The 26,049-nt window shown below is 38.9% G+C and overlaps 1 protein-coding gene across 3 annotated transcripts in view; it reads right to left on the bottom strand.

The window, feature by feature from the left end:
* The window catches only part of CHD9 (chromodomain helicase DNA binding protein 9), an 85,495-nt gene extending 59,836 nt beyond the window's left edge, over positions 1 to 25,659 (bottom strand). For 2 of the 3 annotated variants that reach the window (XM_017833574.1, XM_017833576.1), the window contains exons 1-4: positions 25,549 to 25,577; positions 17,409 to 17,486; positions 16,454 to 16,542; positions 10,926 to 12,528 (exon numbers count right to left, since the gene is read on the bottom strand). In XM_017833574.1, coding sequence (XP_017689063.1) covers positions 10,926 to 12,362 — 1,437 coding nt within the window. In that variant the 5' untranslated portion in view covers positions 12,363 to 12,528; positions 16,454 to 16,542; positions 17,409 to 17,486; positions 25,549 to 25,577. Of the gene's footprint in view, positions 1 to 10,925; positions 12,529 to 16,453; positions 16,543 to 17,408; positions 17,487 to 25,548 lie in introns of all 3 variants that reach the window. The other variant, XM_017833575.1, reaches the window with a different exon arrangement.
* Positions 25,660 to 26,049: the final 390 nt, after the last annotated feature.

Below are 26,049 nucleotides of genomic sequence, written 5' to 3'. Positions count from 1 at the left end.
CTTCTACACCTCTCATGGAAGTGGCCTTGTAGGAACATATTTTTATAATTGAAACAAAAATCTGCCATCCTCAGGAAGTTTACTACTGTCACTGTTTCCTTCCACTGTCCCCCTTAAAGCCTCTCCATTTGTTACCAGTCCCAGAAGCAGAAGATATTACAGGTGTGAAGGGCTGTAAAGTGCAAATCCTCGATTCTTTCTACTCTTCTGCTACTTAGAGGAGTCACTGAACATACTGAAGGGATGAAAGAAGGGCAAGTGGGCAAGAACTGTGCAGAACCAGCAGGAACCTGCCCAGCTTTTGTCTGAACACCTCACTCCTGCAAGTACCTGCAGGAAGGAAATCTGGGCTAGATCAGAGAAACAACCACAGATTAAACAAAACACAGAGACAGATTCTCTTCCACAGTATGCTTTAACACCAAATTCCACTCAAATTTTGTAGTACATCAAGTGCAATGGTAAAATAAAACTCACTCCAAAGATAAGTGAACCAGCTTATCCAGAGTATGAAGGCTCTTGGAAAAACATGCTGCAACACATCATTGTCTTGTTCAGTCCCAGGAAATGATTCTATGATATTATAGGCAGCTTACTTTTTAAAATGTATTTTCAGTGCTTGTTCATAGCAGAACAGTGAAGTATTGTGAAAGATGACAGATGTGAAAAACAGGTATCATTTGATTAACAGGGTGATCATGAATGATCATGATACTGATCATGAATAATCTTTAAAGCAAAACAGACTGCATATTCAGAAAGGCTGGCATGTAACATCTCACTTTACAATAATTTTATTCACTAGAAGCAGTGAAGTTTACAAGTTTACTCAATCTTTGAACTTCGTAGTATTACTGGATACCTAACAGAGTAACCAAAATGTTTTCAACGTAATTTCAATTAGATAAAAACCCCCAGCACTTAACGTACATTAAAATACATATACTGACAGGAACTGGGAAAAGCAATTATTTTTAACATGGACAGCTGGGGAGCCACTAATATCAGTACTGCCTGCACAGCATATTTCCATTTAAATCAAGGGGGGGGCATACTTCTTCCACTTCAGTTCAAACCAACTTACGTATTTTTTGTTTCAGCTTCAATGAACTACTTTAACAGCTTTAGATGCTGGAACCTTCAGCACAAAAGACTCCTTTAGCATATATGCTAACCTAATGAAGCCACTTCTGTTGAATCTAGTTATCTCAGTTAAATATTCATGAACAAAATCCTCCCCCCCTAATTAAGGAGTAAAACAAGATGCCTAAAGAAAAGGAATTTATCAAAAAGGGGTGATGGTTTGAAAATAGAGGCCCCGAGTCAGAGAATACTACTGGGGAGCAGCAGAATTTGATTTCAGGCAAATGAAACCCAAAAAAGCAAAAAACCCAAACTGTTTTTCCCCCCAAAAGCCTCCTAAAAAATTTCTAGAGAAAGAACATCACATCCAAGAGCTTCATAGGGATAACCATAAAACAAACAAAAAAACCCAAAACAAAACAAAAACACATCAAAAAACTCTAAAAACCCCGCCCAGCAGGGAGCATGAACTTTTGGTAGGGATCAAACAGAAAAAGTTGCAAGACAGGTCTCTAGAAACATAAGCATAGTGGTAATTTTTTATCTCAACTCAGCCTGGCTGCTAGCAAAAGTGGCAGGACTAGACCCACTGGAAAGGTCAAGACGAGACATTCTTATCATCTTTAGTGGAGTTGAAGTCAACAGAAAGTGTCATCGACACAGAGCAGAATGACAGCCTGGTCAGAGACCACAGTGTGCTGCCAAGGACAACCCCAAGCACAGTCACAAGCACGAGCCCCTTCGTTCCTCTGTCCCCAAGCAAGGCTGGGTCACCATTTCTGAAATCATATTTAGCCAAAAAGCACCCTGGGCTGGCACCACAAAACACATCTCTCGTGTAGTGGCAGGAGCTGCTCAGATTTCATAACACGATGTGATTCCACGTCAAAGAATCCTCCCAAGGATGATATAAATAGGAGCTACAATGCAGACACATCAAAATAAATTTGCCTAATCTTTTTTAAAAATTGTTCTTACTGAACTCAAAGACATTAAGACACATGTCTGCTTTTGTCACTCAGATGTTCCTTAAATAATTTACCTGCCTTCCCTGTGACAGCTTGGGTTCTGTGACAGCTGGTTGCTGCTTTTAGGAGTTGCAAGGACCAAAGTTCCTGCTACAACAGAGTTTACACATCAAGCTGAGCCATACGTGGGCCTCATGGACAACTGCTACAAAGACTTAACAAAGATAAAAAACAATCCACATGCATCTTCTTATTCTTCTGAAGATACAAACAGGTACTGTAAGCCATAGCATGTTGCAAGTCACAAAAATCACAATAGCTATGTTTTTCTTGTAAGTTTGCTTAAAATATTACTTAAGAACTCTCTGTATGTGTGGTACTCAGTAAAAACAATTGGTACAGTGAAAAACAAAAGGTACAGTGAAACAATGGCCTTTAAGATTACTTAAGACTGTTTCAGAAAGACAGTTTTGACTGACAGGTTTTTAAATAATGTTTCAAACTATAAGAAAATACACAAAATGCTCAGAACCAAAGTATCTGCAGTGTTTTCTTTAACACTGAGGCTATCTTTTCCTTCCAATATATAAACTACAACTAAATTGTGAAGTCACGAATATCTTTTAAAAGAGGACTTCCTATCAATCTATGAAACTAATTCTGATTTGCAATTCAATATGCTGCCAAATAGCTTATGTGCACATATATGATACACTACAGACATTGAAAATTCTTCTCAAATACAGACTAACTCCTGAAAGGACAGTATGTAAAAGATGGGAACGATTTCATGAGATATAAATTAAAATGCTTGCCTTCACAGTAAGATATCAAGGGAAGAAAAAACCCAAGTACAAACACAAGCCAAATAATCCACACAAAAGAAAACCTGCCACATTTATGAAAGAAAAATTACACAGCTTTCAAAAACGTAAGACTTGTCATCTTTTCTCGCCTAACATTGCTAGTTTCATTTATCAGACTTACTCAAATCAGCATTAGAATTCTCAGTCTCATCATCCTAGAAACCCACTAATTTATATTTATTAGCCTTTAGAGTTCCCAAATCCAATCCAGTCAACACCTGACAATAGACACTCTTCAAAATCCATGTAACCCGCAACTTGAGCAAATTTTTTTTAAGCTGATAATGAACAGAGAAAACAACACCTCTCCAGATGCAGGAGGCTGTTAGGTAGGCGAAGTGCTGGAAATTATTTTGATCTATATATTTAAAATTAACATAATAGCTAAAAGAAACTATAAAACCTGAGTGCACAAAGCACACTGACATCTGGACAAAAGCTACATGAATTCCAAGTGTAATTCAGATTCCCTGGCTTTGAAGCCATACTACTGGTTAACACCTTGACAAGTTCTGCTTCTCTTTCAGTAATAACACTTCACTAACACTTCATAAAGTATATGATTTTCTAAAAAATATCTCAAGATAGAGGGCTGGTTTGGAAGTTTTAGAGGCAAAGGTATGTTTGAAGCCACTCAAAAGTTTAGAGTTTGCATAATAGTGTCAGTCAAAACAGGTTAGTGGTTACTGGAGCCAAGGGATAGTCCTGCATCGAGCCCACTTGCACTCTCTTTGCATTTGAGGTTACAGTTCCATGCACAATTATTTTGCCTCTATGCAGAAAATGATGCCTCCTACTCCTTTCTCACACAATCCCAGGATGGCTGAGGTTGGAATGGACATCTGGAGATGGTCTAGTTCAACCCCCCTGCTAAAGCAGGGTCACCTACAACAGGTTGCACAGGATCATGCCCAGATGGTTCTTGAATAGAAGGGGACTCCACATCCTCTCTGGGCAGCCTGTTCCAGAGCTCTGCCACCCTCATATTCAGATGGCAGTTCCCCCATTTCAGTTTGTGCCCATTGTCCCTTGTCCTGTCCCTGGGCATCACTGAAAAGTCTGGCCCGCTGCTCTTGACACTGTCAGATACTTGTAGGCATAGCCAGCTCCCCTCCACTGCTTCTATGCAATATGATTCTGGGCAACTGAGATAACTAAACCAGGAACTTCTATTCCTGAAGTTCCTTGACAAAAAAATTGCCAAGTTTCTCTGGACATGAAGGAGTTTCCCAGTTCAGTTCATAGCACAAATGGTTGCATTAACACAACACAAAGTGGAAGAATAGGAGCTTTTTTCTTAACGTTTTTTCCCTTAACTAATTATAGTTTAGGCATATATTGAACTGCAGCTTAAACAGCCTATAGGATGGGTTGCTGTCTTTAAAAGACAATTTAACATGGATTTTGTTTTCTCTTTTCTCTGTAATTAGGTACCATTTCTTCTAGACACTAAGCTTGCACAATTATATCAGTACTCTTACATTACTGAATTGCTTTATAGTTTTTCAGTATTAACAAGACATCTGTTTGCAAATAGTTATTTAGATTATTCAACCACATTTATCCTGCAATATCATTAAAAAATTAATGTAAATTGAACTTATTTTTGTCAGCTAGTCTCACCTTGCTATCTGTAGGATTACTCCTGTAATTTGACCCAGCCAGAAGCTTCCTTCCTATGCCTGCCATCTGTTAACTTCTTTTTGCAAAAATGCTTCTCTTTTGGCACATTTTACAGACAATTATAGCAGTCATTTAATGAGTGCGCAATTATCTCAGGAAAAATTATATTTGTATATTATAACAATCATTAAAACAGCAAGTCCTTAATTTGAAAGAGGAAACACACACAAAGAATTGGACAGCCTGATTATTTGACAAGTGACAGAGGTTGAGAGAGACTTAAGAAAAGCAATAGTGATAGCAAAAAAGATTCAAAAAAGATGAAACAATTTATCTCAGAGATGGTAATTACAACCTCATAAAGCCTTTAAAACAGTAAAACAGATACTCTGGCACATTTTCCCTTTTCTTAAAGGCCCAGCAATTTTTGGGCATATTATCATAATTAATCATCTGTAAATGTGTTACAAACTAATCTCACAAACATGTACTTCCTTTCCCCAACATATGCAATTTGTAATTTATAAAAAGAAATAAAATGTATAAAAGGCTTAGATAAAACATATAAATTATATACAAAAGCAAATGCTTCATACACATTCAACTATAAATAAAGCTATCAAAACATTGCTCTCTTTAATGATTAATATATTATTGGCAAAACCCCATAGATTAATAATGAAATCATATGATATACAGCTATAATTTAAAAACTTGGTTCATTCCAGGAGCTGCACTACTTAGGCTCAGAAATATTGCCCTACTCCTCTCAGTAACTCTTTGCATTTGACACAGCTTTGCCACTTCCATTCCCACCTGTTTGTGCAGCCCTTTCTCAAATCATAGAAAGAAAGCAAAAAAAGCTGCAAAATATTGTACAAAGAAGGTCAGTGGAGGGATTACTTTCATTACTTCAGCATAGATGATAAACCTATTAGATGCTGGAAGATAACTGAATTCTGGTGCCTCACTGTGGTAGAGAATTTGAGCTCCTACGAGGACGGTGAAAAATATTCCTGAAGCACAGAAAACTAAGTCCAGTGCACACAACTTGTAGAAATGCTTAAAAGGAAAGTTCAGACAAAGATTTACATTTGCTAATATGATGTCACCCATAAAATTATCTCTAATTAAAGCAACAATATAAACACAACGGATATGCTTAATGGGAGCTATACCAGCACTATTAACCACTTCATGAAAAAGAACAAGGTTTTAAGGCTCTTTTGGTCTGTGGGTTGTTTTTAGGGGTGTGGGGGTTTTTTACATCTCGAGATTACAAGTTATGATTTGTAATGCACCCAAATGCTTACTGGAGCAGATGTCTAGATTGCAGATCATAGCACCATTAAGGCTGGAAAAGACATCCAAAATCATCAAGTTCAACCTTTGACTTGAAGCAAAGCAGGGCAAATTCTGAGATGTGTATTTTATCATGCTCAGTCATTCACTGCTTCCCAAGCAACACACATATAGCAGCACCATAATTTTACAATCTTGTATTGTACCAGCACTTAGGAGCCATAACCTATAAACTTACTGTGCAAAATACCCAGTCTCTTCTACAGAGAATTTGTAGATAGTGTGATCAGTTCATTACATTTAAATATTTCTCATTACAGGCTTCCTTAAAATTAAACCATGTAAGAAATACACTCTAATAAATATATACCCTTGATTTTGATACATCTTCCATAACTGCATATATCAAGTAGTTGTCTGGTTTTGGCTCTCATAACTAGCCAAAAAAACACATCACTGCTTACTATGTGTTTCTCTCATAAAAACTTTACAGTGCCAAGATTTCTTATACAAGTAGAATAGCAACCAATGGCAGAGTAAGGGGTTTACAAGTGGAATAATCCAAAGGATAAATGTCTACAATGAGTTTAGAGCTGATATAAAAGAGAGGCATCTGATAACACAGAGTTGAAAGGCCTGTGACAATTTAGGGCATCTCAGCAGCACATAAGCCTGGTGAAAATTAATTGCCTCTCTGCTGGGACGCTCATACATGAGTTTATGGCATTCTGATAGATACAGATGTCCTGGGGTACAACACCAACCAAGCAATTATCTACAATGTTCAGATTTTCTCTGCCAAGCTTTCAACAAGGGCAAGACAAACTTCCAAAAAAACATCATCTGTTGCTATAAAACAAGTGGTAGGACAGCTCAAGCTTGCAGGCATAAAACCACTTGCATGTTTTAAGTCAGTTTTTACAAAAACAATGTGAGATACTGGAACTCATGAATACACTGAATTGTCAAGTTAGGTGCCAAACTTTCAGTCACAAAAAGGAAAAAAATTATTCATTTGATTTAAGAAGACTACTGCATTGTCCTATAGCACTTAGGATTATTAATGGAATATTATTTTTCAGTTCAACCTCAACTTGTCCTTTTTCATGTATGTAGCCAGAAGACATCAGAACGCTTATTACAAAATAACATACACAGTAAGATGGCTGTAAACTTCTCTTAGGACAGTTTATACTTCAGATTATCTTTCCAACTTCCTTTTTCTTCTAAATATGCAAAACAAAGTTGAAGCCTGTATTTTTGTCATCTTTTTTCAACGTTATGGAAAGCAAATAGATTATTTAGCAAACTCAATACAGTTTTAAGTGGAGTTAATAAGATCACAAGTCTTGTATTAGTCAACACTGAGGCTACATGAATCTTCAGTGCATTTCTCCACTTTACTTTCTCTTCTCTAACTCTGATGAAAAATGCATGATGTAAAATTAAGAGGCACAAGTTATTTACAATTCTAATCTAATTACAGCAAGCATAGAAAGTGTATTAGTAGCATAAGACAGTCTAGATTGTTTTTAATTCTGCAGCATTATTACACCTAACAGACTGTATTAATTTTTAAATTAATTTCCATTAAAAGAATAGCCATAAAAGTAAAAATGTGATGAGTATGCTTGCTTTCAAATACTGAAACAAGTATTTAATGTTCTTTTTTAATTTAAATAACCTCAGCCTAACTGCAGTTAAAGATCTTTGGTTGTCTAATATTGGGTCCATTCCAACAGCTACAGTTCATTAACTATTTCAGGAAAGAAAGTTGTCCTTTCTGAGAAAATCTCAACCATTATCAAGCTGAAACTATTGAAAAAAAATTAAATTCACTAGTAATTGTTTACTGAATGTGTATAAAAGCCAGTATGAAACATGGGCTTGTTAGACAATTAACAGCTCACCTTATCTATTACATATGAAACTTGTCAAAATCCCTTCCCACCCAACACCTTTGTCTAAAGCCAACCAGTTTCAGTAAGAACAAAATTCCTTCCCCATCCCTTACCCCACCTTTTTTCTCCCTCATCTTGAACTTGAAATTCTATGAAGTGATCCAAGAACAGAAGTGAAAATTAGAACTAAAGCACCTCTTAGAATTGCAGGCAGTCCAAAGACAGATCTGAAACACTTAACTTCAGTAATTGCCATACTTTTCCTTTACAACTCACACTACATACAAGGCTGATTTAAAGGGGCTTCTACATTGTTTGCATCTGTACATTCCTCTTGACAGTTTGACAGCTACTGGTTCACAACCAGTTTCTGAAAGAAACATTAAACATCCATCCCATTACACAAACTCAAGGTCAGAATCCAATTTATACAATTTATTGCACACCCCAAAATAATAAAAACCAAACCAAGCAGTTTTCCAACTATCTGGTTTCTGTCGGTTTCATTTCAAAGTTCCAGGGGAAAAACATATAAGTTTTAAATACTGTGAAGTTGCTTTGTTTCACGCCACGATAAAAGCCAAAATCAACCTCCCAAAGCTTCAAATGCTCTCCACACATCTCAGAACTTTATTCTTTGTTACAAAACAACGTTGTAAAACTAATGTCAGTGAGATCGAAGTAAGTCTTACAAGGTTCTGACGTTTCCAACACACAAGTCACAGCACCAGAAAGTTCTATTAGACCTACTTTTTGCCGCTTGGCTCCTCAAAAATGATACTAATTCCTGGATTTCTTGCCACCCCCACTTTTCCTGGAATCCACTTCCTCTTCACCCTTCACCCCCGGTATTCTCATGGGAGACCAATAGCCTCAGTGCTGCTGTTCCCAGCCCACTGTTCTGCTGCTCCTCTTCCTGGCAGGACTGTGCACACACTCAAACAGGATCACATTTCCCTCGGAGCTACTACACCCTGTGTCTTGAGGTTAGAGATAACTGACAGGAGTAGCTTGGGTTGTGCCCTCTTTTTTTTTTTTTTTTTTTTAAGGTAGAGAAGGGGAAAGAAAAGAAATGTTTATCAAACCCAACATATTGCATCTACTACATCACTCAGTTAATCCAGCTCACAGCCACAGGGCTGCTCATTCAATTTCCATTAACATCACACCACAACTTAGAGAAAATTTTCACCAGTAGGAACTGACAATTACACACTCCATAAGCATCAGCAGAAGTTGTAATGGAGAAGCAATCCATTGAACCAAGATCAAAGATTAAGTGTGTTAAACCCTTATCTCTAACACTGATGACGTAAAATAGAGGGAAAAGAAAAACGTTACGTTGTCTCCTTCCCAAGCCTGCGTCCTGCAAACTAAGTAGAAGCAAGAGTGAATAGTTCCTTTCCTTCCCAATAATTTTTTTCACAGTAAGACACTATTCTCTCAGGTAGAGACAATATTGGTAGCAAGAATATAGAGAAGTAATACAACTACTAAAACCTTTATAAATCTGTCTGCATATCTATATATTTTTTGGAAGTTGCCTCTGTTTTGAAATGCACAGATTAAAAATGAGAAAACATCCATTCTCTCTTCCTTTCCAAACACAAACTAAGTTCCTACTAGAATTTAATACAGGAGTTTAAAATAAAAATTCCTACTTTCACTCTCACATGCACATGGATTTCAACAGACAGTCTCCCAATTTTGGAAACCCTACATGACCAGCAATGGCAGCCAAACACGTGTATTAATCATACAGAAGGTACTGCTCCTTCTGCCAAACCATGTCATGGAACAAGTTTCAGACATTCCTGTCAAATCAAATTTGGGCTGGAAACTGCCAAGCAGAGACAAACTTTATTATTAAGGTATTGATCTATAGGTAATGCAGTCACTTATACCACTCAACAAGTATTAACAAGGAAAGCCACTAAACCAGTCTCCAAAATCACAGCAATAGCTTTCAGGACTGATACACTTTAAAAGCTCAGATAATAATTATTTGTGCCTTTGCTTAATAAATCTCTTTCATATTCCAAATGTATTCTTTTTTAAATTAGGAATTTTTTGAGCTGAAAAATCTACAAGAATCTCACATATGCTGAGGTTTCTAGCAGCTGTAATAAGAACATAATTTTGCTGGTTACAGTGTTGTGAAAAAATACCTTTACCTTCCTACTTTATTTGCTTTTAAAAAGCTTAACTCTCATAAAAGACCAAAGTGATCCAGAAGCATCAGTCTATATTTCAATTTAATGACTTACATACTTCCTCTAAAGGAGAAGATGCTGATACAGATGAAGATAAAGGCCAGCATTAAAAAAGTGGACTTAATATTTGAATTAAAACTATTTCAAAAGCCACTAAGTTACATATAAGAAAGCCATCATAAGAAACAGACTGAAGAATTGAAGGACTATCTTTCTGAACATTTCAATACTCACACAATTTTAATTTTGTTTCAGTTTTCTCTCTGATAAACTGACAAGCACTGTCTGCAAAGTTTGTTCCTCTTGTATCCCATTAAAAGAAACCACACTACAATTTTTATGCTGTTTTGTCCCCACATAGAGGACTTGGATACTCGCAGTAGATGTGCACGTTATACTCAAACAACTGCTGAGCTTTTTGGTTTAGCCAAAAGTAGCAAAATCCAACATACAGCCTTTTATATGTTTTCTATTATTACTAATAACAAAAGCAGGAATAAAGTGTGCACAAAGACACCAAGCAAAGGATCGAGCAACAACTTAACCATTGCAATTCTTGCAAGAAATCAGCCACACAAACCTTACCAGAGCTCTTAAAAACATTTTTCTGTAAGTACTTTTCAAGACAATAAGCCATTATATTTGCAGCAAAATCATAAACTAACCAATTTTCTCTGCTGTACTTCAGAAATATAAGCAGCAGAAGGAGTGGCACCATGTTAATATATAAATATTTCAGGTCATCTAAGTCTTGTTTTCTGAAGTAAGAAAACAACAGCAAAAAACAAGGTCTGCATCAATTGGTTCTTTTCTCCTAAACTAGCCATCACCTAGACTTCTTCAGGGTCAAATAACAGCTCAGAGACTTCAGTTATCATGCTTTGACATAAACACCAGTCACTACTATTCATTTCACCAGATCAACCAAATCAAACAGCTCAAACCCCCGCCCCCCAAATCCCTACATACCTGTCCTTGTAAGGTCACACGACTCCTGCCTTGCAGGTGCTGATTAGAAACTGAAGAATGCCAGGGATGGATCTGACTTTGAGATTGTGCCCGAACCAGATCAGATGACTGTGTTACTTGCTGTGGGGTTATATGGTGTTCCAGGTCATGCTCTAAAACATGGCTTGTGCTATCCTGAACAAATGCAGAATCATCGAACTGTGGCAGAAGGTCTTCCTGAAGGAGGTCATCTGGGTCAAGTCCTGTGAATGGTTCATTATGAGTCTCGACTTGATGAAGTAAGTTGTCATCTAAAGATGTAAAACCGTTGCTTTCAATAGGATCGGTGAAATGGCTTATCTGAGAAGCAGAACCAGTGGAAGCTGAAAAATTAATATTCACAGGAGAGAGTTTTGAACTACTAAAGTTGCCCTGAGGATGCGCAGAATGCAACATTTGAAAAGTATTTGAATTCAAAGGTGTATTAGGATTCAACATGTGCTCAGTTGTTTCTTGCTTGGTCCCTGTTTGAGATGTAAAGGCATCGCTTCCAGTGAAGTCAGAGATAGAGTGTGTCTGCTGGCTGGTGGAAAGAGCTGTTGTAGGCTGAAGAAGGCTGGTAGGAGAAATGTGGTTATTAGAGTAAGAATAAGGAGATGAAAATTGTTGACTATTACTAACAGAACACGGAGTAATAGTTGGGGACTGTCCATCAAAATTTCCTTCCTGATTCCCACAAAAATGTAATGAAGCACTTGCAGTTTGAGAAAACGGCTGAACGGACAGAGGCTGCTGTGAAGTCGATGGATTAGAAACTGAAGGAGGGTGGTTAACACTGACTCTGAGAGAAGTAGATACGTTCACTTCCATGAAGTCTTTTGGCTGACTCAGAGCATCCTGCCCCGTGTTGTTTCTGCTTTGTTGCGACCGTAGCGAGGCACACTGATGCTGTGGTTCATTAGCCTGAAATAAGGCAAAGTCATGGTGTGCTACAAAGCTTTTGTTTTGCTGCATAGACTGAGAATGTCCTTGGTGAAAAGGGGACCCATTTTGATTGGAAACCGTTGTGGCAGTTTGATGACCCCACATAGGACTGCCATCGGCCACATCTGGAAACATCCCATTGGACTGGTTTTGCGGATGAACTGGTGAACAATTGAATTGAGAGTGTGGTGATAAGACATTGTCAGCTGAGCTATTAAAAGACTGATTTACTGAGTGAAGCTTCAGTGAATCATACTGATTCAGCTGATCAAACTCACTCATCTTTTGTTGATTTTGAGCATCTTGCACATGGTTCAATGAGTCTATGTGCAAAGGTTCAAATTCTGCACCCAAATTCAATTCATCAACAAGTGAAACAGGTCCAGGTTGAACAAAGGCATCATCTGACAAACCTTCTAAGGTCTCACTAAAAAGATTGGCATCATCAAAAAAATCCATCATAGGATCAGTCATCTTGAGAGGTCTGTTCTGCTTTTTCTCTCAACTCCAAATGGAGTCAGTTTTGTCTCTCTGCAGTGAACAGAAACAAATGACATCCGGCAGTCACCACCTTATCCAAGGCATGCCAACATCCATTAGTGCTTCTGATGAAACATTCGTCTTCAAGTGTTAAAGCATCCTAAGGGAAAGGAAGGGGGGAAGAAAAAAAAAAGAAAAATTAATGGCTTTTCTCATTGCTCCTTCCCGTCCTCAACATTTTTAAGGATTTTTGATATTTTGTTCATAAAATTACGCTTATGTTAAAACCACAGATAAATAACTTATTTTTGCTTATACTCACTGCCCCATGCAGGGTTTATAATTTTTGTCCCTTATTTAATTATGATTTAAATGTAACAGTTTCATTTTTTCATTCACTCAAAGCACAGCTTTAGATTCTTTTTGGCCATATTCATGAAAATTACCAAAATGTACCAGAATTGGGTTTTACTAGTCCAAGATTAGAATTTGCTTATACAGAAATCATATAATACACAAGATATATACAGTAATTCTGTATGTTTAAACAAAAAACTTGAAGGTTATAAACTACATTTAAAATCAGTAGGAAAAGCTGAGATACCTTGTTTCTTCTATTTAAGTTGCATTAAATAAGTTTCCGAGAAACAGTATTTTATCTCTTAAAGAGGTAATAGACTCTTGTTTGGAGGAAAGACAAGAGAATGAATACAGTGATACAAAGATAAAACATAGGAAGGAACTACCTTTGCTTCAACAGAGTTTACACACCTAGTTTTGAAACATTTTGAACTATTCATAGTATCACTCAGCAATCACCAATGAATTACTTTGCAATCAGGGATTTAAGGCAAGAGTTGAAAAGGGGGTTAATTTAACCTTAGCCTAAAAGCTCACACATTTGTAGTACAATCAAACAAAATAGGAAATGAATGAAAATGTGTATCTGTGATAATTTACCTCCCCAGTTAAGTAGTAATCCTCTATAATATGGGAGCAATCACTTTAAATGAGCATCTTGATGGAATAATCATTCTTTTATACTGTTAATACATATCTCTAATTAAAGGGGGGAAAAAAAAGGAAAGAAAACAGCCACAACTTTTAATTCCTGACCCTACTACTAAAGATCACCTTCACGCTCTCCTCCCCCACTTCAATTGTAATTCCTTGATGAATTTTCTTAATAATAAAATGAGTATAGGATCCTTCCAGAAATAAACACCTGCAAATCTGAAATATTCTCTGATGGACAAGGTTCATGTTGAACCTACTAAGCACAAAGTAGTCTTGGACAAGCTGATGAAAACCCATTCTGCTTATACTCCTAGTCCACTGAAGGTGGTGTGACCACAGTCAGAATAAAGCCAAACTTAAATTCACAAAGCATGCTTAGGGTTTGAGTATACAAAACTTCTGGTCTGTACACAGAAAGGACAGATGGATCCTGTATCATACTGAAAGGCACCAATTGGTGACATCTATCAAGTATGGATTGGTATGACTGTTAATGAATTGAGAGAACAAGAATGCTATTAAAAAAATGACAGAAGCTTAGGAAGATGACAGCTTAGCACAGCAAAGTAGCCGTGGTATCCAGATAATACATGTACAATTATTGCTTAAAGTTAGGATATCCTAAAGTACCAAGATAAAGGAAGCATTAATATAGATTAGACCTCATTATCTTCTAACACTGATTAAGTTGTCTGCTTCTGATTAAAAGCAACACAGTGATGACCTCCCCAGTATCAAACTTCCTTCCAATGCCTTCCAATCGATGACAAATGAAGAGTAGGATCCAGGTAGATGACCTGGCATGGGTTTAGGGTATTATAGCATGGCTGATATAATCATCCCTGTATTTGCTAAATTCTGTGTAATATCCAACAGCAGAACAGCTTTGTGGCTTTCTCTGATTTGCCCATCTATTAGCATTTGGAATACTGTGTCAAAAGAGTGGATAACACAGCATGCTAAAAACCAGATAGTCAAAAAACTGATCACTTCTGCATACTATTAAGAAATGAGACACATTCCCTCCCCAATATTAAAAGACAATTACACTACCATTACTTGTCAGATTTTAACTAAAGCTTTGGCCGAGTTCAAAACGCTCAGTTAATTAAATAATACAGAAGTTACTTCTTACTGATGTGCCAAAATAAATGATATTTCATCACAGATTCAAAGATCAATGTACATGTCAGATTTGAAAGGCACAGAGGGACAGCACAATTTCCTCAAAATCCCAGTAATGTAGAAGACTAAAAAAAAAGAACATTTAGACATTTAGTAGATATGAACTCTGTTGATCTCTAACAGTTAGGAGTGTTTGTACTAGAGTGCCATAATATCTGTAGCTAAATATGGATTGAAAAGATGAATTTTCTCTTATTGGTATCATGAAAATTTAGATAAAACCTGGTTGGGTAGCCTGTTTCATTAAATAAAAACACACACATGCAATTATATATATATACACATATGCATTATTTTATTTTAAAATTACTTTTCAGTGGTATGCATTTCTAATTATTTTTGAGTAATGAGCCATCTCTTTAGTAAAATCATACCCTCAACGTACTGGTTTTGTTTGCAACTCTATTTCTGCTACAGAGTTCACAGACATCATGCTAAATACTCCAAAGCTCACTCAAGTATCTTGTATTTTAATTTGAAGATGACAAAGATATGAAATGTATGGGCTTAAACTAAGTAAGTTCCAGTCCATGACTACAGTTCCAGCTTCAAGTAAGAGCATAAAACTGGACTCAACTGGCATGCGTGTGCTTGTCAGAGTAACTCAGAGTAGTGTGTTATCAATCCTACACTGGTTTTGCTTGCACCAAACACCTCATGTAACTGTTTCCCCCAGACATGAACCAACTCCCCTCCTACACCTCTTCTCCTTTCTTGCAGGTGGCATCTGGGAAATAAATATAATTAATATAAATAAAGGTTTAGAGAAGAAAAAAAAAACAACAAAAACAAACAAAACAAAAAACCAAACAAGAACAACAACAACAAAAAACCAAAACACAAAAACACCCATACCCAAACAGTATTGTTTGTTATAGTTGTTCATGAAAGTTCAAGTCAGCCAACATGACAAACGACAAATTTCACTTGGAAAGAAAATCCATTTTGCAATGCAACTGAAGACAAATTTCTACCATTCTCAACCATGTTTGCCTTCACTATGAGTGGGACAATTTCTTACTGAGAACAGCTTTGCTTAAGCTGAACAGAGCAAAACCACACCAAAGTATATCACAGAACTCTCTGCATAAAACAACATGGTATAAGGAAGTCCCACAGTGTGCTTAGGCTATAAGCACTATACTTCTTTAAGAGATTCATATTAACATTAATTTTTAACTCAATTTTTAACTAAGCCTCAAAATTATATTTCATCAAGCTGTACTCAATATATGGAGAGAACGCATTATGACAAGTTCTGTAACGTATGAAGTAATCTTAGCTGTTTTCTTTAGACACCTACAAAAATTAAAAATACCAGTAGTTTTTAGAAAAAATTGTATTTTCTAGTGAGATTTTTGTGGCTGTTTTGTTTCTACTGTTTTGACATGCAGGTGTGTGTAATACCACAAAGTTTCTTCAGATTAAATATGGTTGACATTATTGAGTAAAAGGGTTGTTTTTTTTTAATTGCACAAAATTCAGATCCTTTGCTTTTGTTGCTTTCCAAGTTGGAGTCACTTTCTTCCCAAGACTCCAAATTCAAAAGATGTGTTCTACAGGCTTGTAGAACTGTTGTATATATCAGAAAAGGACTCAGACCACAGACCAATTTACAAATTCTTTACCACTGCTTCTCTATCTATAACACTTAGAGTTAGTGATTTAATTAGAGCATTGATACTTAGACATATGAATTCCAGAGTTTAATTATTAGCTTGGGTCAAAATTAATAGCTAGCATAGGCACCTAAAGAACCCTATACTATAAGAGTACCTGATAAACCCTTAAGACAAAATTAAGTTGCCTAAATCTTCTAAATTAAAAATATACCACAAGATATTAAAGGAAAGGGCCCAAGTCAAGACAAAAAATATCCTTACCAATGAATATAGAACACATCTCTTAAATGAAGAATTAAGAAGCTCAGAGATGTGCTTTAAATCCAGATGGATACCTCATCATTAGAGACCTGGAAATGAAGCATGTTAAACAAGTCACACAATAACCAACTTCAGGAGTGTACATTCAAATGCAACACCTGAAACTCAAAAATTCAATAGATACCATAAAACCAAGAACAGCAGAATTAATACACAATCACTGGTAGCCATGATTTTGTAAGTGTCTGATAAATAGGCTCCTTTTGTAGGACTAAAAATAACCCAAGCCTACAAACCTCCAAAGATGAAGGGCAGAGTCTGTGCCAGAATACTAAAAGGTTTAGGGCAACTTTTAGGATACAATGTAAGTACCCCAAAAAAAAAAAAATAGTTTTAGGGCTAGGTTTTAAATCTGTCAGTCCGAGAAGTCCTGTACATGTCTTCTAACAGCAGAGTGCTGTTCCACACTGACAGATGTACTTGCCAATGGGAAGTGACACTGCCTTTCCAGGGGAACACACTTGCATGACAGTTTTATCCCACTCCTTGCCTTGACAGCAGGTAGAGGAGCTCAACTTCAAGAGGTTCTCTTTTCATCTGAAAGAGGCTTCAAAACATTACTTGGTTTAAGGGAAAACGTGTATGGGGTGAAAGTAAAGGCTTCTAAGGCCTGTGTGTAAAAGCCTCAAAGCAAATAAAACCACTCTGTAACAGTAAAAGACAGACATAAAGTTTGTATACGAACTGACATTCTATACCAGTGTATTTTTCCATTTCAAAAACATGAGCATTCTCTCCAGTTCAACAGGGAAAAGAAAAACCTAATTCACCTGTAACTACCATGTAAGATAAACGCTATCTTGAGTTCTTGGCTATCCAAAACAGCTGTGTGTCCTTCCCCAACTGGATTCTTCTTGAATCCTCAATATAAAAGAGAAAAAAAGATGTTTCTTACTCTTTAGGACAGTGTCCACTTGCACGAACAAGTTCCAATAAGGAGACAATTGTGGAATACTTTGAAGTTTGAAAAAACCTATGTCAAAAAAAATCAAAAAAACCATATATAACTAAACATACATTCACTAGATCTACAATACATTATTCTAAGTGTAAAATACAAGAAATACTTCAGACACCAGAAAAACCACTGAGCCAAAGAGAAATTCACACAAAAGGAACTTAAAACTTTCTTAAGCAGCAAAATGGAATCTATCTCCACAGGTTCTCAAATAAGCTATATTGCATACACACGTGTATGTGTGTATATATATATATATATATGCACACACAGATATATCTATCTCTGTTAAATGTGATGTTAAAGGAATGTTCTGTAGAGATCCCTTCTTTGGGAGAGGCTCTTAATATTTGCTTTTAAATCTTGAATTGGCAAAATTAACTGATATACAATAAAAGTTACACTGCTAAACAGAACCAGAACTACATTTGTTATAAGCATGCCTAGATCCATATTAAACTATCCTAGAAAGTTTTTAAAAAATCATCTCCCACAGCCCAACTAATACAGTATCTTCATAAAATACTGAAAGAAAAATACACGTCCCTAAGTGCACACAGATTTCCTGTTTTGTGATGAATTTCCAAAGCATTAGAATTACTAATAAAAAAATGTGAACAACAGTAATCTTGGTTATTTCACTAAATACCTGAAGGGAGGGTGTCAGAGGCTGGACCAGGCTCTGCTCAGGGGTGCCCAGCAATCGGACAAGAGGCAATGGGCACAAACTGATGCACAGAAATTCCACCTGAATACAAGGAAGAACTTCTTTGCAGTGCAGTGACCAAGCACAGAGAGGGTGTGGAGTTTCCCTTCACTGGAGATATTCCAGAACCATCTGGGCACAATCCTGTGCAATGTGCTCTAGGAAGACCCTGCTTGAGCAGGAAGCTTGGACCAGATGACCCGCTGTGGTCCCTTCCAACCTGATCCATTCTGTCATTCTTATTTTGGACACTAAAGCACAGACTGTTATACACATTACTGTAACAGGAAATAAACTATTCATTTCAATTAGGTGAGGATAACTACAAAATTTCTGTTTTTTAAAACATAATGTAAATTTTAATAAAATAGTTTAGTTTGGCACAACATTCTTGTGTGCTTTTATGTCTTCAGTCTTGGCAAATACCTTTAGAAAATTTAACAGCACCAGTTGAAGACATTATTATTTTCAACTACCTCCTTCACCTGCCAAAGGTTATTGCACTTAAAGTAAAACCTGCAGAACAAAACATGTAGGTGTGCATCTGCTGCTTCAGCATGTAGTATCCCAATTTAGTTTTAACCCTTTCTCTTTTTTGTTTAAACAGACCCATTAGACTTTGCACTAAATGTGAAGTGTATACATATACTAATTTGTTATTTATATTTGTGGACATCAATTGCAATAAAGGTTCAATAATAACACAGAGAATGACAACATCTGCTACAATTGACAGTGATCTAGAAAGATACCAAAAGTTTGGAGTATCTTCTTGAAAAGAACAATGTTTATCCCCAAGTCAGTTTATTTTAGTAAAAATAACTGTTAAGAAGCTCAGGGGTTTGGCCATGAGACTACTGAAGGAATCCATACTAGTAACCAGTACTGCTCTTAAAATATTGCAGTTTTGCTTCTCTAAAGTGTACCTGTGAAGACTTTCAAATATTTCAGGACTTAAGTGACTTTCTGCTTATTTTTCTAATACGGGTAAAATCTTCAGGTTTGGATACCACTAAAACTAACCTTTTTTTTTTTTTTCAGTGTATCTGTACAGAACGCAAATGCTTGTTTTCACCCCCTTTAGTTGTCAAAAGAGTCAGAGTAACATATTCTGTGTAACGTATTTGTAATTTACAGTTTACTCCTGATCACTAGAAAGAATGTTACACAAACTTCCTTGTAAGTTTAAAAAGAAAATCCTCTGGTGCTGCTGAGATTTCAGATGTAAGCATTACAGAGTTTCTATCATTTTGTCATAAATTTCAGCATTACACCTTAATTAGACCTATACAATATGTGTCCGAATTCCAGTATCTTTCCTGAGGAACTGCATTGCTATTTTAAGATTTAGAGAAGCATTTGCATTGAAAACCAGAAAAAAAGCCTTCTCATTTTCACATGTGGCCTGAACCAAGATTTCATTACAAAACATCACAGCCAGAAGACTTCAGAGCACAGCCCTCTTTCATTTCACAATCTGATAATACACTAACTTCCAATAATTCTCATGTTGTAGCCTGATAAGCATCTTTGTGAACTACTGCAAGTTTATAACCTGGAAGTACCAACCAGAACAACGCAAAGGATCGTGTCTGTTTTACAGATGCCTGTGGATCCTTATTGATGAGTACAGATAACAGCTGTGAAGACTTGACACTGACAGACAGAAGTCTGCTTTGGGGGAAAAAAAGGAGCACAATTCCAAGTCCTGACACTACCAGATGAGGATATGCCACTATTTTACTGAACAAAACAGGTTCAGTCACCCCACTGCACACTGCATTAGCTAGCAAAAGGAGTTTGATCTATAACACAAGTCTGCCCCATTCAGAGGGAGGCTGCATACAAATTTCCAGTTGTTTTGTTTTTTGGGGTTTTTTTGAACTATTTCTAAGGAGATGTGATACGAAAGTTTCCTAAAGAAGTTCCTCCCAGGCACACGTCAAGCAAGACACTCTGAGTTTGCAATTTTTTTCAATATACCCCTCTTAAATTAGGAAATCAATTAAAATTAGTAACTCAAGCAAAACATCACTTTTCATCTTGTCTCGTGGTTTCCAGCACGCTCAGGACATGTTCCTGAATTCACCTGCAATGGACAGTGACTCCAGACAACTCCTACTGTGCCATCAGTACACTGACACAAGAGTCTGACAGTCAAAATGGACTCTTAAAAAACTTCCTTAGTTAAATGAGACAGTCATCTGTTCCTCAAGCATATCAATGAATTAATTCTTAAGAACTTATATAAAAATCTGTCTCTGAAGCCAAATTTTAGTTTAGCTTCTGAAAACCAGCAAAAAAATACTTTGAAGAATTACATACTGAAACCAGTGACACCATATTATGTGGAATCAGGCCCATTGTCTTACCTGACACTGCTTTTAATGTCAGTGGAAGCCACTAACTACAGTAGCTTTACTCCAGGGTAACTAGAAACAAAAATATATTGTATTTAATCCTCAGATTTCTTCTAAAATATGGATTATCAGATGGGCAGACTTTCATGCCATTATACAGATGAAGTCTTTCTGAAGCTTAAAAGTTCATTACAGTGTTAAGTATCAAATGTTACAAAACCACTCCCTTCAAAAGCCATTTGCAGAACCAATTTTGTAGGAATTCCTGAATTTAGTGACCAGTATAAAAGAGTGAATCAAGAATACATTGCAGAAGGAAACCATTTGGTAACTAGTTACATTTACAAATATGACTCAGATAAAACAAAGTCAAATTTACTATTTGTCTCCAGAAAAAGGATGGGAACATCTTTCCATCTTCCTGCAAATTCTAACTATTGATTTAAGATTAAAACAAAAATGTATCTCTCAAAAAGAGAAAGATGCATGTACACTGCCAGCCCAAAGACATTAATATTTGGAAGCTCTTGGGTAATCTGTATGGATGAACTTGGAGACCTCAACACATTTGCTCACTGACAGATGCCATATCAAACCAATGGATTTCTGCTGAATTCTAAGTTTTAAAAAATTGCTTCCTACCTTTTAACTTGTTTCTTGCAGCTTAGTAAGTGAACATAATGTAAAGGCAGCACTGAAAGTAGGACTTGGATCCAAGGTGCTGCCAAAAGAAGCCTTTTACTTGATCACTAAAGCTTGTTCTAAGAGGTAGCCAAGTATATATCCAGATTCTAATACATAAGTTTTGAAAGTACTGCTAAGGTGTTTAAGTTTCTGAAGTTACGATAAATCTTAATTAACCACATTGTTAAAAAATGTTTGATTTAGAGTTGGTCTTCTGCAAGTTTTCAGCACTGCAGTTATTCAAAAACATGGTCATTGCAAATCAAATTATACTTTTTTCAGGTAATACTTCTAGGAAAAAACACTGCTGAAAAAGATCTCTCCTCCCTACACTACTGTAAATAAGAAAGTCATGTGTTCAGCCTGTTTGACTTTTGTCCAGCTCACTCTCACAATTATGAACTGGTCAGACAGAGAAAATACGAGAATCGTGCTATTCCTTCAGCCAAAGCAAGAGCTACAAGCTCTTTGCAGTTGCTGTTTTATCAGCAAAATAATTGCTTCTTAGTGTCACAATTTCTTTTGCTGAAGGGGAAAGAGAATACTTCAACAACATAATAATGCTAACTATCAATTCTTGAGTGTTTGACTAAATAAGCAGCTGTTTTCTCCATCGCCCATGTCTGTGTATGCAGACACCCGGCATTCCTCACACACCATTTCTGACTACAGGAAGAGCACTAGGAAATGGAATGAGGACACCATGTGAGCCCAAGGAAGTGTGAGATTTCAAAGTGTTCATTAAGCTCACAGCTCCACAGTTTGATGGAGCCAAAACCATTAAAAGGACGAGTCTAGAGAGGTCAGTGGAAGAATACAAAGTATCGACAAAACTAGATTGGTTAGAAAAGAAACCGAGTGCTAAGGGTTACCAGACTTCAGTCAAACACAGGAAAGTGTTTCATCTGGATGATTTAGGAATGTAAGTACTAAACATCACTGAGAATTCAGTTCATATATAATGGTGGAAAGGAGGAGAATACTGCAATCCAGTGATGAATAGGATTTGCCATTTGTCTCCATCAGCTCATTCTAAATTGCATGAAAAGTATCAAAGAAATATAATGATGCAGTATTTGGGCACCTCTTTCTACAAGACTGATAGAGATGAAAAAAATGCACTGTAAGGAATCCAAACCCATAGAATATATAATTATCCAGCTTACTTGTACTTTTTAAGTAAGGATACATATACTCTAAATATAGGTAATATTTGTATTGTAACATACATTAAAAAATAATCTTACAACTAACACTATAAAGCAAGTAAGAACAGATCTATTTACTTCGTAGGTTCCACAAATAAGGCAATTTTAAGGCAGCATGTCAATCTTTTTGGTTTAATCTGCCTGCATTACTAACTTGTCTCACTCATAAAAGGAAACAAATTAAAATTGTCTGGTTTAGGGTCTGTGTAGTCTCTCAGTAGTGGTTCTTGTCATACATCTTTTAGATAATATCACTAAGAATACCTTTTAAAAACCACACTGTGCTTTCATCAACATTTTTCCATGACTGAATTCTTGGATTAATCTTCAGGAGCACTGAGCACCAGCAGCTCATGTGAAATGAGTAGGTGATGAGATTCCTCAAAATTCCTAAACAACTGTAGGACTTCAAATTCCACTTCTTTTTACAGTAAAAATGATAGCCTTACTCCAAGTGTCATAAGTTAATACAGCTTCCTCATGAAGAGCAGCATAAAGTTGTATAAATAGAACTATTTGGTTAAACACAAACAAGCAGGTTAGCACAAAGTAAACCAGCACAGTAACTGTAACTACTTATGCTCCTGCCCTTATCATCTTATAAATGCAAAGTAAATTGATGCAGCTTACTCACTAATGGGGAAAAGAAAAGCTACTTCACATTTACTTTAAGGTTAGAGAGTTCACAATGGCCATTAACCACAGAGTTGTTGATAACTGAAGTTCACATCCTACCTCACTTCCCACTAACTTCTCCATGTACCTATGAGTTATACATAGGACCTGGCACACTGATCCCTGAACTGGTTGCCATTCAAGAACATGTACATTAAGTTTTGCTCTTTAGTTTACACAGTCTGGGCATTCAAGTCCATGGCACTTTGGAAGCCTCATCTGACAGATGCAGGAAGAATGAAAAAGTCATCATTAGTTACAGGTATGAGGAGTTGAGGGTTTGTAGAAACCAGCAAAACCAAAAGCTACTAATTGCTACTCTTACTTTAGTAGTTCACAAAGTATAAGACAGAAATAATTACTGATTTTAAAATATTCACCTTGTGAAACTAGCAAAAAGTTGATATGTGCAACAACGAATTAAAATTCAGAGACAGGGTAAAAACCCAGATATTCCTCAGAAATGATGGAATGTTAATGTTCTGCCTTGAGTGCTAAATATATTTATAACTGCATACAAAGATTACATGTAAAACAAGGTGAAATAATTATTTTACCTCACACCTGCAAAATGGGCACTTGCTGGTGTCAAATGATCCATGTTTAAAAACAGTTGCAGGGAGCTCTTAGGACTGACAGGCCTGGTTCGCCTGAGAGAGGGGGGTTACTTTTAAAGGCTACTTCTTACAAAGTCTCAAAAAGTACACAAGAGAACTAGAAACCCTACCCGCTCACATAAAGTGTTACTTTGTCCCCCATGAGCACAAATTATAACACTGAAGGGTTCAGCTCTCTTCTACATAAGGAAGGGAGACTGAGCAGTATTTTCTCACACTGATGAAGTCAAACAGCTTTCATGAGCTGAAGAGAGTTTTCAGTTGCTAAAGATTCTTATGATACAAAGACAGTGAGGAGTGCAAACCATTTCTTACAAACTGAAAGTGTGTGCATCAACCTGGATGTTAAAGCTATCCAGCCAAATGAGAGAATTCTGAACTCTCTTCACCTGTTTTTTATCCCTCTTCACAAAAATTTGTGCATAAAGAGGGAATGAAGAGGTTTTGACACTTCACTGTGTTAAACATCAATGGGAAATGTGATGATTTCTCCACTTCATTAGAATAAAGATGCATGCCACCTATGCACCCAGTGCTGTCTACCAACAGTGCCCAGCTAGCCTCAAAATCCTCTCCTTGTCATTCCTGGAAGAAGTCAGCTTGCAGGCCCTGCCTGGCAAATGCCAGTCCATAAATTCCAACCTTGCACTTTCACAGCCAAATCCCCTTTTAAGCCTCCACCCATGCAGTGGGAACCTGCGGCCATGCACCATCAGTTCTCCTCACCCCAGAAATCTTACAGCCCAGAACGCCAGCAGATTGCATGTCCATCTCCATCCCTTCCAGACACACCTCACCCAACATCAACCCTCCCCTTCCTTCCCTCTTCCTTTCTCCTGCTCCACGTTTCCTACCGTGGTGGATCCAAGCCAGTGGGCTGCCAAACTCAGCTCCTCTTTTTCTTACTGCTTTGCCTGCTCTGGGAAATTATTTAAATTGCTCCCTCTGCCCACCTCTATTATCCTTCGTGGTGAGAGGCCAGGTCTGCCATGCCCACTACCCCGCCTGGGAGGGTGCCACATCCCTTCCCTGCCTCGCAGCCCCTTCCCAAAGGACACAAGGCGGCCGGGGTATATTCCTGCCCTACCTCCCTCCACCCAACCCTTTCCTCTCGCTGGGGGAGAGGGACATGCAGCCTCTTCCTCTGCTTCCCTAAGGAGACCAGCCCTCTTCCCCTCGCCCTGCCATCTTCTTACCTGGAAGAGGGCAGGACATTCAGCCTCTCGCCACCCCGGGAAGGCCCAATTCCTCCCCTCCAACTTCGCCCCCACCCTGTGGCCGCCCCTGGGCGCCGCGGCGGGGCCGGGGGCGGGTGGCGGCGGGGTCCGCATCCCCGGGCGCCCCCGCCGCCTCCATCCCGCCGGCTCCCCCCGCGCCGCCCCGGGAAAAGCCTCGCCTGGCCGCCGCCCCCCTCCCTCATCCTCCTCCCACCTCCGCCGGCGAGGTGCGAGGGGCCGGCGCGGAGCCCCGCGGTGCCGGCGAGGGGCGGAAGCGGGCGGGGGCGGCGGCGGGCACAGCCCGGGTGCCGAGCAGGCCGCGCCGCGCCGACCCCGCCGGCAGCAGGGGCGGGCAGGGCCGGCCCGGTGTCCCCGGCACCTGGAGAGCGCGGCCTGCCCGTCCCTCCCTCCCTCCCGCACGTACTCACCGCCCGGTTCGCCATTACGGAGCGGCCGCCGCTGCCCGGCAGGAGGCGGCGATGCCCCCGCGCCTGTGACAGCTCCGCGCCGGGGCGGCCGCGGGCGGGCGGGGCGGCTTCCCCTCCCCCCCGCGGGGATTCCCTCCGTGCGTCCCCCCCGCCCGCCCCGGGGAGGCGAGGGCGGCACTCACCGTGCGGTGTCGCAGGCCGGCGGTGCGGTGCGGGGCGTGCGGGCGGCGCTCCCCGCTCTCCCTCTCTCTCTCTCTCTCTCCCTGCTCTCTCCTCCCCGCGGGCGCTGCGCGGGAGGGGCCCCGCGCTCAGCCGGGCGGGGGGGGCGAAGTTTCACTCGCTCGGCGCCGCGACCCCACCGGCCCCAGCGCACCCGCGGGGACGGGCTGGGGGGCGCATTTGCATATTTGTCACCCCCGCGCTGATTGGCCGCCCGCGCGGGGGCCGCCGCGGCGCTGACACGGCGGCTCGGGCTGAGGGAGGAGGAGGAGGGAGCGGGGCGGGGGGAGGAAGAGGCGGCCGGAGCGCGGGAAGGGGCGTGCGCGGGGCGGGCGGAGCGCGGAGGGGCGGGGAGGGGGGAGCCGGGAGNGCGCGGAGGGGCGGGGAGGGGGGAGCCGGGAGCGTGCGAATTTCCTTCCCCGGGACACCTTCGCCCTCTCGCCGCAGCGCCCGCGGGAGGGGGC

Source organism: Lepidothrix coronata, unplaced genomic scaffold (genome assembly GCF_001604755.1).
Source record: "Lepidothrix coronata isolate B3197 unplaced genomic scaffold, Lepidothrix_coronata-1.0 Scaffold217, whole genome shotgun sequence".
NCBI lineage: Eukaryota > Metazoa > Chordata > Aves > Passeriformes > Pipridae > Lepidothrix > Lepidothrix coronata.
Note: the sequence above shows the minus strand (reverse complement) of the source record. Positions and strands in the feature narration are given on the sequence as shown.